Source organism: Aplysia californica, unplaced genomic scaffold, assembly GCF_000002075.1.
Source record: "Aplysia californica isolate F4 #8 unplaced genomic scaffold, AplCal3.0 scaffold01218, whole genome shotgun sequence".
Lineage (NCBI taxonomy): Eukaryota > Metazoa > Mollusca > Gastropoda > Aplysiida > Aplysiidae > Aplysia > Aplysia californica.
In genome coordinates, this window is record NW_004798488.1 from 18,123 (window position 1) to 39,393 (window position 21,271).

The window sequence follows — 21,271 nt, forward strand, 5'->3', positions numbered from 1 at the left end:
GGCACAACAAGCTCTCTGTCAAGAACAGCCGAAGACCAAGAAACACGTAAACTGAAGAGATAATGAACACCTGTACTGGGAAAATATTGATACAGCACTTGTAAATTATGGTGTTGTTCACAAAGAAATACAAAACATGAACCTTCCGCAAACCTGACTGTACTGTCTAGATCTTGGAATTGTGCCAAAAGAAGTAACTGACCATTCAAAGAAAGCACTTTGGAGCACCACTGGGTTTTCCCTTTATGCTCACACTGTGACTCGAACAGATGTACCTATCATTATCGAAAAAAAAAAAGCTCATGTGAGTTTAACCCAACTTAGTTACTTCAACTAATGTGAAGGCTGGAACCGATGACTTTGTTATATATATTCAAGTTTCACAGTTTGAAATAACATTTCCACAAAAGGGTAACAAATCACACCAAAACAAAATAATTCTTAAAAGTACCTTCAAACCATTAAAAAAAAAGTTTCTAGATTCACTGTGTAGACTAGATCTATCCCAACTTTTTCAAAAACTTGAACTCATAACAATGAAGAACTTGCCTGGGGCAGTGGTCCTTACTTTCTTGGAAACGTATCTACATTCAAGCCTTTTTTAAACACATATTTTGAAGTTCAATTACAAAAATAGAGATATAATTTATTATTTGAAAATGAAAGACTAGAGGCCCTGAATATAATCATCACATCATTTCCCAACAATGGAAGATTTTTTTTAAAAAGCAGTAACCAGAAACTATCTCTGGTAAGTGGTTTAAAAAAATGCACATGGGAAGTCCCTTTCTTCACCACTTCACATCTGGGAACCAGATTTGATTTTTAAATCGTAGCAGTTCACAAAATGGCAGTGATGAGGTACACTTTCTAAATAAAGTACAACCTTTTCATAATTAGCCTACCTATTTAGAAAAAAAAAGAGATATTAAAAATTATCTACAGCATGCCCTGAAGCAGAGCCATTAGTAGCTATCACTACATATGTCATATCATTAGGAAAGGAAAAGAGACATCAAAAACACAGTCACTTTTTATATTATAATTTGTTGCATACAATTTTAACTTTTATACAGGTGGGTTTTTTTTTGCTTTTTGTAATCCATTACCAATTTAAACAAAACTGATTCTTCATTTTCAAAGTGTGAATAGTTTGACCAAGAGGAAGCAAAAATTTAACCTGCCAAAATATTCATTAGCTTCAACAGAACAGAATTTTCATTGTGAAATTTATACATCTTATATATCTTTTACAGCGATATTCCAAAAGGCCGTAAATGTAAGGGCAAGGACAAAATGGAAATCATCTTGCTTGAGTACATTGACACAATATGGTTAGCTAGTTTGACTTCCTGTATTAAAGCATGATACAAAAATGGATAGACCTAAGCTAAATCAAAATCTTTTTGTCCGTAAAAGTTTGAGATTGTTGGGCACTGTGACTGTTTGCAATGTCAGTGATATAGTTTCGCATTATTTGAGCATAGAATAAGACAACATTAATCTGTCACTGAAACAACACACATTTCATCTTAAATCCGCAAAAACGCAATAAATATTTTGTGGGTCAAGCTGCCTTAGTCAAAATCTCATGGAGTCGTCAAACTGAAGACCAAAATAAACTTGAGACCTACACAAGTTGATGCACAGTGTGGCTCAAGGTGCTAACATCAAAATTTGAATGCCAACAAAACTCAATTCAAACACATTTGGCCGCTCAGGTGACTGTCGGTGTCATCTCCAATCTAATATTTCCAGACTCTGCATCATTCTCTTCCTCCAGCAAGGCTTCCTCCACATTCCGATCTCTGTCACTGTCATTAACACTTCTGGCAAGCGACGAGTTTGCTTTGGCAGTCTCCCTCTTGTTTAACAACATGGGCCCCAGAACTGCGATAAGGGCGGCGCCAAGCGGGGCCGTGAGGAGGATGGAGAGCACGGCCAGATTGAGAATCTGAAGCAAGGAATAAACAGATCAAAGGGTTCAGTGACAATTTACAGACACATGAAAAGCATTACCACTGTGGGAGTGAGATTCATAGATTAGTAGGTAAAATAAAAATCAAGGAACTGAATGCAAAACAACTTTCCTTTGTGATATATATATATATGCAAGAACATCTGAGAATATGAAAAGAAGCGCACACATGAATGCACATACACACACAAGATGCAAATAAAAAGTATGAACACAAATACATTTCATTTTAATTCAATCATTCCAGCCAAATTATATTCAAAGCTCCGCAGACAAACCAAGCAAGGATGTTTTTTATCAAGCTTCCTTTTTAATAGAACATATATACACTTGTTTAAAGATCTCTGACTAAAAAAATTTGGAAGGTGACTCAATATAAAATACCTACATTGTATCATATATTCTTATATACACCCACAACAATACAGTGAGATAAGCAACAACACTTTTCATTTGTTAAACAAACATCTTTATTCGGTTATAAAAACCTTGACAGAGACAAAATTTTCGTTACAAATTACACAAAAACAAAAGTGTACAAGAGCTTTGATTCTTTGATTACGGCTAAAACAACTCTTATGATAGTAGGATTAAAAAGAAAATGATGTCATGATAACTTGACTAGTAGGCCTACTTTGATTTTCAAAACTGGACAGGGCGAATTCGTTGAGCAGACAAAATTGTTGGAGGTATTCTTGTACAAACAAAATAATTCTGAGCCGTTTTTCTGTTCAGTATGCACTTATCGCTGCACATTGCATAAATATATATATATATATATACGGAAACCCTGAAATACATGTCAATGTCAAAGAGGGTAAAAAGAGTCAAAATACATACAAGCTCAAGTAAGAAAAAAAAGAGTAATCCTATACAAAAACAATTGCTTGTGCATTAAACAGCACCATGAACTCGACTAGATAAATAATATAGATTTTGTTAATTTTGCTCATTGGAAGACAATAACAAGTTTAAGTTTTTATCTCTTTGATCTTTCCTCTTGATAATCATTTCATTTTTAAAGAATTAGACATAAATCTATTAATTACCCTTGCAAGAGCATCAGAACAAAAACATAACAATGTTTAAGATACTATTATGAACACGTATGAAAAATGTTCATATGTGTTCACTTAATCAGTGGACTGAGAAAATAAACCCGTAAACATGTGATATTCATCTTAACCTGACCAAACATTAAAGAAACAGGATGATAAGCAACATCCACGAGTCCAGTCAAATAAAATAACTAAGTACCCTGTATCAATACCACACAAATTTATAATATTTTTCTTACACTAAACCCTGAAAGTAAGACAAAACCGTCATAAACACATATCAGAATAAAAAGAAATAATAAGCAGAACAAATTAAAATGATCAGACTGAAGAATTTCCACACCCTTATTCAGCTTCACCATGAAACACTGTTGAACAGGAAAGGAAGTCAATCAGAAGAAGTCAGTTTAATTATTTTCTTCTCCCAGACCTTTTTCAATAAGTGAAATTCAAGCATTGTCAAAGAATATGAATACATTGCTTTCAGAAAACTTGGTACTTGGTTCTCAGGTCTGCTTATCTGATGCAGAATGATTACTTTTTGGGGGCACGATTTCTACGCCATTCTTGAGAACATTAACTAGACTGTCGACACAAAAAATAGCATTGACATCACATTCATTACGGAAAATATAACAACCAAAAGTCTCGAAAAACATCCCAGATTTCCGAAATTCAGGAAATTCGGGATTTCTATCACTATAAAAGAAACAAAAATCTGGAAGAGAATTCAATCTACAAAAAATTCCACAAATTTCCAAAGCGATGGCACCTCTTGCATCAAATGACAGGCAACCCCAAACTTTGTTCTTGTGCTCAAACTGTAGCTTCTCTCTTATCCAAAAGCGAATCTGAATCAGCCGGCTCTCCACCGTTCCGTCGCCTGCTTGCTGACTCAAGGTCACCATTACCATCTGGCTTCGCCGCTCGTCCTACTCTGTCATCCTCTGCAGCTTTGACCTCTAGGTTGAAGCGTGGGGTGTGTTTCAGTAGGCGTGGCCCGGCCAATGCGATGCCGACTGCTCCGATAGGAGCGGTGATCAAAATAACCAGCACAGCCATCATCAGCACCTAGACAGTCGGCAGTAAACCACAGGTAAAGGAGAAGGTAATTTACAGGTCAGGTTATATGTCTCTTGTGCAAAGGAGATTCCATCACCAGGCATTACAGGCCTTTATTAACAAGGGGCATCCATCACCATAATATATATATATATATATACACACAACAGCACAATAGATTTGCCCATTGATGTCCTGTTAGCAACATTCCATTCAGAGAAAGTCATATTTATTTGCTGCTGTCTTCATATGAGTCACGACAATTGTGGAATCAGGCTCTCGTCAATTCTTGGGTATATGGAGTTATTGGTATTATCTTAAAACATGTTCAACTATCTGACCTTTCCGGAAAAATATTACAGAAACAACTTGATAACTTCAAAAAGCGAGGGTGCATCTAAAATATATAACGAATTTTACAAAGTACTGTTAGAGAAAGATGGATACTTTTCTTGACCGAAGAAATCTGAAATGTGCTTTACTTTATGTATTATAATGAAACACACAGAAGATGAGCTGCTGATTCCTTTTCATCATCATTGACAAAGCGGAAATTTTCTATTTACACTGGTAAAGATATTATGATGACGCAATACAAGTGATGCAGAGTGTAAATCATAGATTCAAAACCAAAATACTGGCTTGGCACAAGGCAAACGTCAATGACCAGTGTAAAAGAAAAGACAGCTTTTGTGGACAGGAATTGTCCAGGGAAATAAAATACGGTAGTTAAAAATGTAAGATTTAAATGCCTTAAATTCTACTTTCATAAGATGAATACATGTCAACCACTTTTTGTAGAGCAAATTACTCAATATACATTAACGAAAAAAACAACCCACAACCAAACAAATCAAGACACAACATTTTTTTTTTTTAGTCAATGAATTATGCATAAAAATCCATATTATCTGACTATCTGGCTACATCAGTTACCAACTAAAGTGAGGTATAGGGATCCAAAGAATTAACACATTCTTCAAAAGTGGAGCTAGAGTAAAAACAAATCCACCATTTAATCGAGTACCACAAAGAAATAGCTTAAAAATTACAAATTTGCAGATCTTCTCGAAAACGTCATTTATACGCTTGAACGTATAATATACATAACCCTCTCCCTATGGTACACAAATGTCTAACAATTACATTAGCACATAAACAACAAACAAAATTTTCCCTGATGGTTCAAACATTAAAATCATGTAAGCCTACTCCACAACGACACATTATCAAAATGGCTTCTAGCTGAAAGGAGTTGTCTTACTACTTAAGGAGGTCAAGTAGAGGTAGTAAGATTTCCAGGACATACTGGATGGTATGGTTAGAAAATATATTGACCCAACACCCCAATCATCCCACTGTCCTTACATGCAACAAAAATTAAAATATCTTCAACTTCTGTTTGACAATTTAGACAATTTTCAGAAAATAGTACCCCTATTTAATGGTGTGTTTTTTTAGTGAAGAGAAGTGCCGCAACACAATAATGGTCATTCAGAGCAGGTAGAGAGTAAGACTACCTGACAGAAACATGGGAAGGAAAGAAAAAAACAACAGAACCAATCAGTGGCATCTTTCATCCACCCACAGTGTAGTTCTAGTTGCCTGAACAAAGTTGACCTCGCAAGGCAATCTACAAAAAGACCCCGAGGACATTATGAAGAAAAACATAACTCTGCAAATTTGTAGAAGAAAGACTTCTACTTTTACTTTTTAATTTGAATATTGAAGTTGTTCCAGTTAAAGAAAATCATGTCCTTTCAACAGTGATTAAAAGGGCCAAAGATAACAAAAACAATACTCAGAAGTTACAAAAGGCTGTAAAGATGAAGTTCTAAAGTGAGACAGTAAAGTAATTGCCAAAGTCCAAACAAAAAGAATAAGACAATGGAATCAAACAAGAGAACTAGAAGGAGCAGTCCACATCAGAGCTCAATTCAACAAGCAGAGAGGCAAGAATAGGGATACCAATGCCATGCTCCCATTACTTGCATTTCTCTTTATGAGTTTTCAGTGAACATAAGCTCAAAGGGTAGTCCAGACTAAGCAGACAATAAGTCAGGAAAAAAACGTACCTGTTTTCCCAAGGCCTCCAGCTCAACATCACCTTTTGCTTTTGCTGTATCCAAGGCAACAGCACCCACAGCAGCCTGTTGACAACATCAGACATTTCCACTTTACTATTTTTTTGTACGAGTATTACACCCTACTAGACCAACAGGTTATTTCAACAGCAAGACACCGATGAATTTCAGGGTACATTCTTGTTAGAACATACCCCCAGTCGACAGATCAGGATAAAACAAAGCAGGACAAAAGATAATGCAAGTACAAAGAAATGAGGACTTCCGCCCTCCGCACCCCATGCCAGAGAGCTCGTAGTGTATGAATAATAAGTACGGTACCCAACCAGCATGGAAGCTATGCTCCTGCTAATAAGACAGCATACTATTTTTATAGCCCAACCCACTTATGGTAAATATCAAAAAGGCACGCTGGATAAATCATAAATGGAAACAGCAGCAACATTAAATAAAAATGGTGAGAGATAAAAAAAGTTAGGAAAAAAAAGACAATACATAAATACATACATAAAAAAAGGAGGCATGACTACACCTACAACCAACCCCAAAAGTGGAATCAAACTACAAAATAGGCCCTACTTGACGAATTCAGATAAAATGTGATCAACAATCCAGAGGAAACATGAAGAATCGGAATTGAATTAGAACATCATTAAATTAATTCCAAAAGCAAAAAAAGGGAGTGGCTAAAGCCAAAGTTCACGGACCCTAAAACAGAAACTAAAGCACATTATGCAATGTAATCACAGGAAGTTGATGTAGTTATCATTTGCTTTTTAAAATCATATATGAACAGTTAAGTTCCACTGCAGATATTGAATTCTTGAACATATGAACATTCTGAAATGAAAATGAATCAGAATCATTTGTTCACTTTTTGGAACAATTCATTTTCTATCTTCCATCAGTGTATTCCTACTCATGGAACTATGACATTATTTTCTTGAACAAGTTAAAAAAAAGCCAAGCATTATTAAGATGAAAGGTTTTTTTTAAGTTTTAAAGAAAACTGTATCCCCCCCCAATCCCTTTTTGACAAAAATGAGACACTACACATTGAAGTAACATATCAACGAAAGTCTTTAGAGACTATACCCATGTTAGTTACCTGCACTGTAGCTTTAGGCAGCCAGGCAAATGGTATGAAAAACCTTTCCTTCAGGTTAAGGTCGGTGCCAAACACAGCCAGGAAGGACACGACAACACGTAGACTCAGTCCTATAGCTAGAACAGCTATACCCAGACCTGAAACATACATGTTGGCTTATTGACTTTGTACTGCCAGAAGTGTCAGATTCATATAGGTCTACTATGATAAATAAGTCCACTACAATTCTGAGTTTTTCTAAAACATTCAAAATGGTATAACTTGGGGCAACAAAATTTTTTTTAAAGACTGAAAATAATAAGTGCCATTCGTGAAATGCATCTGATCAGTCATGGTGTAAAGTTTGGTGACCGTACCAAAAGCATATTCAAGACTTCTTCAATGAGTTAATACAGTGTAACACATAATGTACTGTCATGGTCATGGTCTCATAAAAAAAAGAGTACAGTTTAAGCCATTACAAACCCTCCAAATTCATGAAATGATTTAATATGACAACAAGCTGAAAAATTTCACCTTCTTTCATCACTGCTGAATAAAAACAACCCCGCATTATTTCCATATATTTTCAAAGGCTAAAACATATTTTTTATATAAACGGAAATTTACCAGTTTTAAACTAAAGTAAAGTATTAAAATTTACTAGAAAAGTATTACCTTTGTACATAGAAACAAAAGAACAAACATACCCACAGTGTCACCATCCAGACTGGATATATCGACCTCAGCACCAATGAGCCCGAAAAGCAAGGGTTGGAAAATCATCCAAAGAACACCCACAACGTCTTCAATAGGATTCTTAGAGATATAAACAAAATATGTACAGTACTTGAAAAGTTGCAAATGAATTGAAAAAATGATAAGGAATAAATACGGACAAAACTGAAAAAATTTGAAATACAAAGTCAAACTCTATAATAAGGAGAGCACAGTAAGCCCAATATCTCATGTAGCCAGGTCTCACTTTTGCTGAAATTCAAAAGATCAATTCCAGCATCATTTTCTTGATCAAATCTGCATATGATGAGATTTAATCAAAAGATTCAGCAAATAAGTTCAAATATTCAAAAAATGAAATCCTACTAAAATTGATTTCAAGGGGACCACAACCCCCTTTAATTCAAAAGTCATTCAGCCTCTCCCCCCCCCCCCCCCCCCCCCCCATCCAAAGTCGATGCATGTCCTCACAACTGCATCTCCATGCTCCTTCAACCCCAGCCTCCGAGGTCACTTAACCACCACCTGCCCCCCCACCCCTCGCATCTGATACCATCATCAGTCTTGTTACCTTCACACCCTCCGCATACTCTTTGCGCCACTTCAGTGCAGCCACAAACGGCAGAGACAGGGCAGCCAGAGGTCCAGCCCCAGACCAGTCCAGAATTTTGCTACCAAATATGGCCATCATACACAAGAGCAAAAGTAAAGTGGATCGGAACAGGATCAGATGTTTCTGAAAAAAAAAAATCAAAAAAAAAAATCAAGCACTGTCTGAGCTGCGTCTTTCAGTTTAAAAATCTACATTTGTTCTTTAACACAAAAACACTTGATTATGATTTTTACAGAATAATTTTTTACAGGCAGTCTTTGACACACAAAATTACCTAGAAATCTCAGTTTCCTAAAACAAACACACATTAACCAAAAAGATATGACTGACAAGCTGGGCCACAGAAATTCTGATTTATAGAACACTGCCAATAGCCAAAGAAAAATATTTCCTGTGAGATGGTTGTTATTAATGCTTCTTGTAGTGAATTCTTCTCAAACTAGTAGTATCTATAGATGAGTATCACAGAAACAGAGAAAATTGCTTAAATTACTATTTCTATATATAACAAATATGAACTGTATTAATCCATTTGTATGTCATAATTACTATTTCTATATATAACAAATATGAACTGTATTAATCCATTTGTATGTCATACACTGAAGAAAAAAAAGAAACTGAATCACATGAGAACTTCATATACACCCTTTTCAAAATAGTGCTCCGTAATGATCAGTTCACAAATATTTGCTTATGAATCATATGTTTGCTTTTGCTGAAACCTGTCACTCTACTAGATACTAAATGACACATTTCAAAGGCATGAACACAAACAAAAAGATATGTCTCTTACACTAGATTTCTGTGGGATGTACCAAATGATATAGCCTCCGACAATGCCATACAGCACACCAACTATAGCTTCAATGGGACCTTTGAATAAGGTCCACACAATGTTTCCTGAAACAAAACAAAAAAACAATGGTTCAAATAAAAATACACAGCATTTAAAAAAATAGTACAACAGTATTCCACTGGCAAAATGAGAATTTCACTATATTTATTGCATTACAACTACTCTAAAAAAGAAAACAAAATCACTAAAACTGTCTATATATTTTGCACCTCCAGATCTGAGTGCACCCCTCAAAATACACTATGCATTATGTTTAACAAACCAAATGGTTGTCTCAGCATGGGATGGTCAAAGCCTGACAGTTGTTTATAAGGAGCACAGGGGCATGGATCCTGTAGGCTCAGGGGGCCACAACTTAAAAGGTTGGGTTATTCTTGTGAATCCAGCAGTGTGTGGACTTCCACAAAGTACAATATAACTATTGAATGAACAGAAGCATTAGCATGTCCAAAAAAATCTTTGAAAAGTACTAGGTTGACTATGAAGGTTCTGTTACAGAATACTATGAGAAGACCATGAACAACACTGAGAGTGACAAGACAACTAGCAAAAAAAAAAAATGCATTTCAATATGTATATATTATTATACTAACATATATTTAAAGGTAGGTTTTCAATACATAAACTTCTAAAAAATGGAACATCCATTTCAAGAGGACCTCATTGAAAAGAAAGCAACTTTACCTGCGCAAATGTCCAGCATATTTGTCATGATAAATTGCTTATTATGAACGATCCTGAAAGTTAGTAGGCCAAATCTTCAACATATAAATGTGTAAGTTATCTTACAACACTGTAAAGGAAATTTACACATATTCTTACCACTTGAGAAAGAAATGCCAAGCAAGACCCCAAAGCCAGTAATGGCAAGCACATCGTCTATGCTAGCAGCAGCAATGACAAGTGTGGGGATACCTTTGTCCACCCCATAGCCTCTCTCTGACAAGCTCAGAAGGGATGGCACAACCACAGCAGGGGACACCGCTGCAATGACAAAACTGCCCAAGAGAAGAAACAAGCGAAATAATATGTTAGAAATGATAATTTAAAACTTCCATTCAAGATGAAATGCTATCATAATTTTTAAATGTACAGTGGAAACCATATATAACAGGCCCGGTAATAACAGGGATCCGGTAATAACAGGGATTTTTTAAAATCCCCATTTTTTTCTACTCTTTGTCTCTATTAAAAGTTATCGGCAATAACAGGGCCTCATCGGAGCCCATCCAGTTATAGCAGGGACAAAGGCTCATTAACAATGTGTAAAAAGAGAGAGAGAGGAGAGAGAGAGAGAGAGAGAGAGAGAGAGAGAGAGAGAGAGAGAGAGAGAGAGAGAGAGAGAGAGAAAGAGAGAGAGAGAGAGAGAGAGAGAGAGAGAGAGACAGACAGACAGACAGACAGACAGACAGACAGACAGACAGACAGACAGACAGACAGACAGACAGACAGACAGAGTAATGCAGTGATGGAGCAAGCCCATGCAAGCCATGCCACTGCATGCACATGCAGCTTGTGAAGCGAGAGAGGACTGCGGTATGCTGCAGACCTTGATCTTGCCCGAAACCTAGCAACACGCACACATAATGTGTCATGCGCAGGCCTGTCGCAAGGCCAAATCTGGCCATGCATAGAGCTCTTTCGCAGTTCAAAGCACACATGCATGCACCACACCACACTGTGACTGTTCACTGACAACAGTACATGTGTAGATCTAAGCTTAACGCACTCTGTGGACGACCGCTCGGCCTAGATCTAAGCCTACTTCTTTCATTATGGCCACCAACGATGTCAAGCGCAAGAGAAAATGCCTTTCAATTGACAAAATATATGAAATAATACAGGCTGTTGACAAAATTTACACCATTATCAAGGATAGAGAGAAGATAGTGGGAGCATACTCCAATGGAAAGTTTGCTCTGGATCGAAAGAAGATGAGACTACCCGATGCAGATGCTGTGGACCAAGCTCTTCTGATGTGGTTTAAGGAGGCAAGGAGAAAGTCGGTGCCAAAACCCCTGTTCGTGGGTACTTGTGGCAAGGGAAACTACCCATGAATAAATACAGCTGGATTAGTCCACAAATGCTTACTTTCCTTGCATTTCTGATTTAACAGGGATTGGATATAACAGGACATTTTCTCAACTCCCACCATACCTGTTATATCAGGTTTCCACTGTAGTCAAAACTCCCAATAAAATTACAAAACCATTTTGAATGTATATATAAAAGTAATAGATTATAGTAACTACAGTCGAACCTGCCCTGACGGCCACCTCTATAAGACGGCCACCTGTACAAACGGCCACTTTCCATTTCCCGTTTTTTCTATATAATTTAACTGTGTAAAACGGGCACCTGTCCAACGCGGCCGCAGCCACCATATTTTAACACACAACTCCTATCACACTGAGCAATAACACCTGTCTTAGACGGCCACGCTTAGTGACTCCATTATGATTTGTCATAAATTGTGCATTGACCCCTGGCGTTGTGGGCGAGCCGTCATAATCTAATCACCTGCTGTTGTTGTTAGGTAGTCCCTCCAACCGATCATGTTGCGTAGGCCCCTCCCACTGTTGACCAATAGAGGTAGATCTACCAATTTCCAGCTGCTGGTGAGGGAATCGTGTGATCCCTCATAACCCATAAGCCCCGCCCAGAACTCATACACAAATCGTAAGTGAGATGAGTGGTCACTGTTTACCCAGTCTGTAACAAAGTAACAATGGCCGTCAACATGAACTTGTGACAGAAGCGTCCCTCGTTCTTCGAGTGGTGGCGACCCATATGTTTGTTTTACCATAGCACTCGGATCCTCCTTGTCTGACACATTTCGTTTTATTGTCATCCTTGCACAAAATGAGCGACAAAATAAAAAATAACAAACAAAATACAAAACCAACAATAATGCGGCTACTTTCGATTGGGAATGGGGTTTGTTTTCTTCATCTTGATCAGTCCTGCCTAAGACGGCCACCTGTCTTATACAGCCACTTTTCTCCTTGACAATGGGTGGCCGTCTTACACAGGTTTGACTGTATTTACAATTCTTTTCATAACTGACGTCAGGCAATCTCAGTCAATGATTTGCTTATTGTAGATTTAATGGTTTCCAAAAATAAAATAGAAGGCAATACCACCGTTTTACTTTCAGTAATTTTACTTATCTCTTGATGGTGGAGAACTATTAAAACAGCATAATGAAATGTTTGAAGATTTCAAAGCGATGCATGCAACTAGCTCTCAGGCCTGAAGAAACTGCTGGAAAAAATATAGATTGACTCAAGGACTGAAGCCTTCCACAACACCATCAATGAAATATGAAAAAAGTCACAACATTCAGTTTCAACTTTTCTAGCACCAAATTGTTTTCTTTGATGTTGCCCAAACAATATTTCAGTTAGGTTTGAGCAAAGAGTAGCACACTGACACAATAACGGCCCATTAGACTAGGCAAGATAGATGAAACTACAGAGGGAAAAAAGAGAACTAGTGCATATCATAGGTGCGCTCTATCCATCTGCACCAATATTTTGAACATGTGTAGCATTCACCCTAGAGCAGCACATAGCACAGGTAAGGTAGCCTGACATGACACTATCATAGAATCATAGACTGGACACACAAAATAGTCTAAAACCAATTCCCAGCAACAAACACTTAAACGGAAACTAACCCAAGCATAAATCCCCAAGACCACGGAAGTCCAAGGATGAGGTGTGACGCGATGCCGTCAACGATGGTCTCAACAAGACACGGGCTGAATGCCAGCCTCACCACCACAAAGGAAAGTTTCTTGAGTGCCTTCGGATCCAGCCCAAGGCCCGCACGAATTAGGATGATGGTTAAAGCAATCTGTCTGGAGAAAGAAAAAGAAGAATGAGTTTATCGGCCAAAATCTTTGTATCTGAAATCCAGCATCGGTCTTTGTAATAGATTGCGTTCATTGATTTCCTTTTTTTCCTTTTAATTTGATTAGAAGAGAGCCGATACCCATCACAAAGGGATTGTAATTGTAATAAATATAAAAGACCAAATTTTTGCATCATTGTGCTGACAAAGCATCCTCATTGTCAGAAACAGTGTAATGAGAAGATAAAATATCCTAGAAAATGTTTTTGTTTCCTCCACAATAAGAAATTTAAATTCATCTTAGGTTTTGTTTCAGAGGATTTATACCTTTGGTTCAAACCTGTGTTTAACAAAAAAAAAACTCAAACCAAATTTTTATTTAGTTCAATCTCTTTCCACAGTTTCAAGCGAAAGGCTCTGTTGAACAATGGAAATTCCGCCCTAGAAGAAATTCGAAGTTATACAAAGTTCTCCGAAAAGTCCAATATCATAATAATGATAGCATCAGGGGCAGTGAGGCCAACCTTAGAAGAGCTTCTTTAACAGCGGGCATGGACAAAAAACTACCTAAATTCAGTCCATCCCATGAGTCGACCTTGCAACTATTAATGAATGTGGTCCGCAGTGAGTTGAGAATTAATAACTACAAATTTTGTCTGTCTTGAAAATTAAAAGTAATAGTTTTCCTGCCACAGCTGGAAACAAAAGATCTAATGTGTCAGTTTTAATCTCTCTTTTGAGAGCTCGGACACTTCAAACTGATGCTACTCAATTTTCTGCTTTTTTTTGGGGGGGGGGGGGGGTAGTGTTTTACGGCGCTCGCAACTGCATAAGGTCATAAGAGCGCGCGGGACACACCTAATATTTTCTGTTGGGAGGAAATTTTGAATTTTGGCCGGGTGGCAACCAAAGCCTACTTTTATCGATTTTAGACCACCAAGAGATCTTTAGCATGCGCAACTTGCAAACAGGCTTTCTGAGGTTTTTCGCCCTTGTCCGAGAAGACTAGGTGTAGATTTTCCTACCAGAAGATCAGGGGTGTTGCAGAAAGACAGCAGTAAGGAGCCAAGGAGTAGCAGTAGAAAGGCTGCAGAAAGTCAGAAGCCTAGAAGGGGAGCAAAGGAGGTGAGGGGGTGGGGGCAGAAAGATGAGACGAAAGCAGACGACAGAACATTTCTAGAGAGCAAGAAAGGAGGAGAAAGGACATAATTTTAGAGCAGAAAATTTTTCCGACATTACCCGGATTTGAACCCAGGACCTTTGAATGAGAGGCTAACACCTTAATCTCTAGACCATGAGAGCCCCTTCTCCTTCTTTGGCTCCTGAAATACTTAAAATTCCTTAATCCCACCTGTGAAGTAAACACACTTGCCAAAGCCTGCTTTACAGGATCAGGAGTCTGGAAAATACCAGTCCAGCTCTATGTCTCTTTACCTCTCATAGTTAATGAACCTAATACCTTTTTTAAGTGGACATAATTTGCTACAAGAGCAAAACTCACATGTAGACACGATGCAGCAAATTACGTCAAAAGGTAAGACATGGGAAACCTGTTTTTCCCTCAGAATTTGCCAACTTTGTACAGATAACATTTTCTTTCATTTGCATAAATGTTACCAGAAACAAAGACTTATTTTAATATGATATTTTTACTTTACCACATACCTGCAACCAGAAGACCAAACAGGATCTATATCTCTGGCCACATTGATATGAGGGGCATTTCCAAGGACTCCTCCCACTAGCAACATTCCTGAAGAAAGACAGGGAACACAACTTCATTGTATTTCCCATTATTTTGGTTTGATTGACCCAGATAGGTAATTGATTAACAACATTAGAAAGTCCACAATAATAAAGTGTCAAAAAAGACGAAGAGGAGGAAAAGGAGATGGAGGGGGAGCAAGAGGAGAAAATGGGGCATTTCCAAGGACTCCTCCTACAAGCAACATTCCTGAAGACAGACAGGGAACACAACTTCATTGCATTTCCCATTATTTTCGTTTGATTGACCCAGATAGGTAACTGATTAACAACATTAGGAGGTCCACAATAATAAAGGGTCAAAAAAAGGGAAGAGGAGGAGGAGGAGGAGGAGGAGGAGGAGAAGGAAGTGGAGCAAGCCGAGGACATGGAGCTGGAGGTGGAGGAGGAAGAAGAACAAGAAGAGGAGAAGAACAAGGAGGAGCTAGAGGGGGTGGAGTACGATGAGTAAGATGGAGAAGAAGGAGAAGAAGTTGGAAGGGGGCAAGAGGAAGTTCACAATATACAGTGCTAAGAAAAGTGGGACAGCGGGCAAAAATAGTAGCTTCTTCTTCTTCTTTGAAATTCAACAAGCTGTAACATTTTTTGGATGTAAAGAGCCATCTTTTCAAGTGAGTCGATGACCTATTTCGTCTTACCAATAATATGATCACATGCAGTTTGTATCCATTGGGTTGACTTTCTTATAGCAATTTTCGGAATTTAAAATTTAAGAAATAAATTTGAGTTGCTAAAACTGAACATATAGTTCTTCATTTTCCACTTAATTGTGTAAAGTGTCACGTCTTTAACATCAGTGCCCTAAAACACAGACTTGAACACTTGCAAATTGGGGTAATAAAATACCAGACAGACGGGAAAGAAGCTGAGCTGGAAGCAATGGCATACGCCAACTGCTAATGGCTACTTTTTAGATCTCTAACCATGACTTACTTTTACTTTACTTTTATCCACCGCTTATACCCTTTTGGGTGTCGCGAGAAGAAAGAGACGTCTCTCTGTCGCCAGCCGGAGAGCTTGGGTCAGGGGATGCCGTGGGTTGTTAATGTTTCCCTGACTCCATCTATCCAGGTCTTTCTTGGTTGCCTTCTAGCCTTGTTGCCATCAAATTTTTTGATGTAGGCACGTTGTGCTGGATGGTGTGTTGGTAATCATAGGAGATGTCTGAACCATTTGATTCTTTGGTGTTGGATGTGATGCATGATATCATTTGTGCCCACCATTTCTCGGATTACTGAGTTTCTAAATTTGTCTTGCCTGGTCTTGTTTATTGCTTTTCTAAGACATCGCATTTCACATGTTGTAATTCTTTGTTATGTCTTGTCCGTGGTCCATGTTTGGCACTGATAAGTGAGAGTTGGGATGAATATGGTGTTGAGCATTTTGAGTTTTGTCGTCTTGGGGATGTTAGGATGTTTCAGCAGTGGAGTAAGCTGGTAACTAACATTATTGGCCTTTTGTACTCGTGTTTCAATTTCTCTGTTCAGTTGCCCATCCTCTGTGAATATACTTCCAAGGTACTTAAATTCTTGGACCTGTCTGAGACTGTTGTTGTTGATGTGTATCCTGAGTGGTTCTGGCTCTCTGCTTACTTTCATTGTCTCTGTTTTGTTGATGTTGATCTTCATGTCCTAGTTGTTACATTCTTCGTTTAATCTGGTGGTGTGGTGTTGAAGACTTCGTTCATCTTTGTGTGCCAGGCTTTGGTCATCAGCGAAGAGTAATTCATTCAGAGCATCTGGTTCTGTTTTGGCCTCTTTTGTAATTCTATCCATATATATGATAAATAGTAGTGGTGATAGGACACAACCTTGTCTTACTTCAGATGTTATATCGAACCATTCTAGGAGTCCCTCTGACGTTCTTACTGTACTTATGCTGTTCTTGCGCACGTCACACATTCGCTCCATCCCATCAAATTTCTGTGACCTCTCCATCCGCGCATCGGAAAAGTGAAAGGCATGGTAGGCCTAGATAATCTAGACTAGGCTGGCCAATCACGCGATGCGTTCTGCTTGTCTGCACATATCACACCCTCCTCGTTCATTTGCTCCGGCCTCCATTGTTGACACACGTGGGCTCTCCCATTCTTTGTTTCGCTAGTTCACCAACAAGTTTCTCAATTTATGAGGTTTTACATTATATGTATAATTGGCCTATGCGCTACACACAGCAGCAGCAATATTCCGCTATAACCGACTCGCGTGGTTGTCTGATTGCGGTATAGCAGTATTTGATTTACAAGATAAAGACGGGAAAAAAACGGGGTTTCAGAATAGTGTCTTTATAACAGACTTCTCGTTATTTCAGGACTCGTTATAAGTGGACTCCATTGTATTGATGCTTGTCATGTAGGCCTACAAAATGATGATGTGTCTTTCACGATAGCTTCGCAAGTTAAAAAATGGGAACAGCAACATTACTTCTGTAATGGATGGGGAATTTATCAACAATGTCAAGTGTCCAATGAACTCTAAGAAAAAAAAGCATAGGACTGTAGTTTAACAAACCAACACATACATCTGATTACTTTAAGCACACACAAAGAGAATATGTCATCAGCAAGCAAATGTTTTAAGTCCAGAAAGCAAACTTTTTCACGAGAGAGAAAAACTGGTTTACCATTTTAGCAATAGTCCCTACTTTGTGTATCACTTGTTACTTTTTAAAACATTCAGAAGTTGAATTTTGACAAAACACTTTTTGAGCACATTATGCAACCGATACCACAGATTAACAAACTGCAATGAAAGTGATTTCAAAATTTGGGGTTTAGTACTTTTGAATAACTGGCCTAAGATATGGGGAGAAAAACAAACAAACTAATAACAGATTTTATTATGAAAGTGGTCACATTTAACACCTTTTCCACAGGTTGTAATGGATGGGGTGGAATCTACTCCTTAATGTCTATCTGCCACAGGACTGACCCAATTTCAGAGAGCAATGAAACTCATGACTGACATGGGATTCAAACTCAAAACCTCTACATCAAGACAATGTTATCATTGCGTGAGTTGAAACCACTGCATCACTTTGCTTTGTGAAAAGGGGTAAACGAGGACAAAAAGAAATCAGAAAAGAACACAAAGTCAGAAAAAGGAAATTCCTGATTGACATATCAGTAAATTGCCCTTAAACTGAACCCCCGATTTTCCTCCAGTTGTCATTAAAGGGACACAAAAATATCTAACAAGTTGTGGAAAAGTTTCTGTTGACCAAAATAAACAGAGAACAAGACAGGATAAGGAAGTGAGTTAGTGTGGGGCAGGCAGAGACCGAATAGAGATTGATTAAGTACTACACTTTGTGTGGTGCAAGCCTAGAGTGACAGGCAACCAGGGGAGAACTGATTGATGATGGGAGTATGCGTCCATCAAGATGTCTGATTTATTGGACTGTTACAACACGGAGAAAAATCACAGCCAGGGCTCCGACTACAAATGTCATGTAACACATGTAAACAATATCTGACAGCCTGTTCCATTGCTTTAAATGAAAAGAATAACATAAATACTTGCTGCGTCCCCCCCCCCCCCCCTGAAATACTTGAATAAGGAAGACTACTCATAAAGTACTGAGTAAACAACAGAAAGCCTGTTCACTCATTCAGTAAGTATGTGTGACTATAGGTGTGTGTGTGTGTGTGTGTGTGTGTGTGTGTGTGTGTGTGTGTGTGTGTGTGTGTGTGTGTGTGTGTGTGTGTGTGTGTGTGTGTGTGTGTGTGTTCATTTTTTCAGAGAAGACTTTCAGCGCATGCGTGCGTGCCTGTGTGCTTGTGTATACGATTGTGTATCATTCAGAAGAAGACAGGGGGAAAGAGAGAGAAAAAAAAGAAAGCAAGAGAGACAGACAGAGAGTATGTATATGCATGGAGGTCGTGTATATGTGTGTACACATAATATTTTTGTGTGACTGATCATACATGAGTTTTGAGACAGTATATCATATACATACATTTGTATTCACTTTACGTATATTGACACTGACAGCTGAAAGTTTTCTCCAAAAAAATAAACATTGCAATTTATCTTTTCCTTTAAAAATTCCTTCTTACCTAGCAACGGAGGAAGACGCACCAAGCCAACTAGATATCCTCCGCACCAACAGGCCATAAAAAGAATCAACATGGCAAAAAGGTTTCCGCCAGGCAAAGCCTCTTTTCCAGTCATGGAGTAGACGGTTGTCCACGCAGCAGCAAAGACAATTGCCACAAAGATGGCAGCCCCGGCTTTGCTGTGTGGGGGACATAGAATGTTGTCGAAGCACTTCCTGGGCCAGCTGGCATTCTCGGGGAGCGGGTGTGACTCTGCGAGGCACGGCCGGGTGCATGACTGGTAGCACTCACGAAGAGCAGCACACTTTTGGGGTCTATTGGCAGAGGAACCTGCTCCGTCAAGGTCTGAATTCATTTCAAATTCTACATTATTACTGTTATGAGCTCCTGCATCGTTTAAATCCTTCCTGCCCACCATCTTGTCTGGAGTGCTGACAGTTTACTTCTTGACCGTTACAGACCTGGGTAGAGCAGACATAAAGATACCATTTCAAATAGCATTATATTCAGTGAAACAAACGAAATGATATAAACATTACTAACACAGAAATGCCAGAGACAAAAAAGCAATCCTATAATTAGCCATGAAAAAATCATATGAGCAAACTAGTTAACAGATAAAATACAAACAAAGCAATCGTCATAATAATAATTATGATATTTCTTTCATTCTAAGACAGCTAGTGAAATCATTTGAGATCCCTTTTTCTCCATTTATTAAAATAGCACAGTAAATGTACTGACTTGTGCGCTTTTCTTGTGTCCTCCTTTCAGATGGTGGCAAAAGATAAAATCGTTCAAAAATATTGAACAAGCACTAGATCAGAATCTGTGGTGTAGCAGAGAGGCTCTTCATTGTCGCATGCAGAAGACTTGAGTTCAATTCATATGTGCTGAGATTTTTTTTTATTGAGTACTTTTGTCTTTCATCTGGGATACTGCATCCCTCTGAGTTCAGGTTGGCACTGACAGGCAGGGTCTTAGACTGCCTCCTAAATGATTGAAACAGCATCAGTAGGGGTGTAAAACATCTACAATTACAACTAGCTCCAGTCCACAATTTTGTCTATCCATCTTCATTTGAGTAAGAATTGGAGGATCCACCTGACGTGGGAATGACACTGTCAGTACAGTTCGTGCCTTTGAGAGAAGCGTAAGTTTAAGGGTAATTCATAAAATTATAACCACGTATGACTTGTGAGAACCCCCCAAAAAAGAGTTAGCTTTTACCTGCCAATCAAAAAATTCACAGTCCCCCCAACAATAAACCCCTGAAAAAAAAAATTAATTTAAAAAATCAAGAACAAAAAACAATTAGCCATGCTGTTATCAGCCTTTTCGGCAAGACAGAGGAGGAAAAAAATACTAAGGCCTATAAATTAAATCTGAGTTGCAGTTACATGATCCATGAGGATATATTGATTTTGCAGTTAGCAAACATTTTCTTCCAATAATAGTAATGCCTGCGTTGGGAAAACACTAACTGCTACAAGGTCTTAAGATTTTCTACTTGTTTCCTGTAGGTCCATTCAATTTACAATAAATTACTCTGATTTTAAGAAAGGGAAAATATCAATTATAAAAGAATTTCACATGATTTCAAGGCACTGTAGAAAGTCAAAGACAAATATTTAAGACAATGAAACAATCTCTCTTCAAAAGACCACTGCCACCCCTAAAAAAAAAAGTAAAATAACCCAACAGCAAAAGACCCAACGAACAACAACAACAACATATTGAAAACAAAAGAAAGCGTATTAGCTAAAATTCACCCTCAGTTGATTCCACAAACGTTTAGATTAAAAAAATTTTATTTTATTTTGCACTGATAGAAAGGTAAAACTAGGTTCACATACTAACACTTACATGTAAAGAGGAAATCCAGATGAATTCAAACCACTTCAAATTAAAAGAAAAAAACCCTCTGAGGAATCATAAAAAATTATCATCTAGCAGAGCGAGTGACCCAAACAGCGACAAGCCTTGAAATGCGATAAGAAGTAAGTCAATGGTCGAGGGCTCGATAAGGTGTAAAAGGGAGGGGAGGGGGAGGGAAGAAAGAGAGAGAGAGATAATGGCCCCCAGTGTGAGAAGTGGGAAGTGGGCAAAGGGGTGG

General features: G+C 38.2%; 1 protein-coding gene across 2 annotated transcripts; it reads right to left on the reverse strand.

Annotated features, from left to right (window-relative positions):
- Positions 1 to 1,081: 1,081 nt before the first annotated feature.
- LOC101849582 (sodium/hydrogen exchanger 9B2) lies at positions 1,082 to 21,147 on the reverse strand. Of its 2 annotated transcripts, none has more exons than XM_005112250.3 (11): positions 21,022 to 21,144; positions 19,156 to 19,616; positions 15,000 to 15,087; positions 13,159 to 13,341; positions 10,302 to 10,477; positions 9,417 to 9,523; positions 8,579 to 8,743; positions 7,980 to 8,088; positions 7,291 to 7,427; positions 6,174 to 6,248; positions 1,082 to 1,954 (listed from the first exon to the last, which is right to left on the reverse strand). In XM_005112250.3, exons 2-11 carry the CDS (start codon positions 19,571 to 19,573, stop codon positions 1,718 to 1,720), a joined length of 1,695 nt encoding a protein of 564 aa, XP_005112307.1. In that variant the 5' UTR covers positions 19,574 to 19,616; positions 21,022 to 21,144; the 3' UTR covers positions 1,082 to 1,717. The 2 variants fall into 2 exon arrangements, with proteins under 2 accessions (XP_005112307.1, XP_005112306.1); XM_005112249.3 differs by lacking the exon at positions 1,082 to 1,954 and adding an exon at positions 2,432 to 4,107 and having other exon boundaries at positions 21,022 to 21,147.
- Between the last annotated feature and the right edge of the window lie 124 nt (positions 21,148 to 21,271).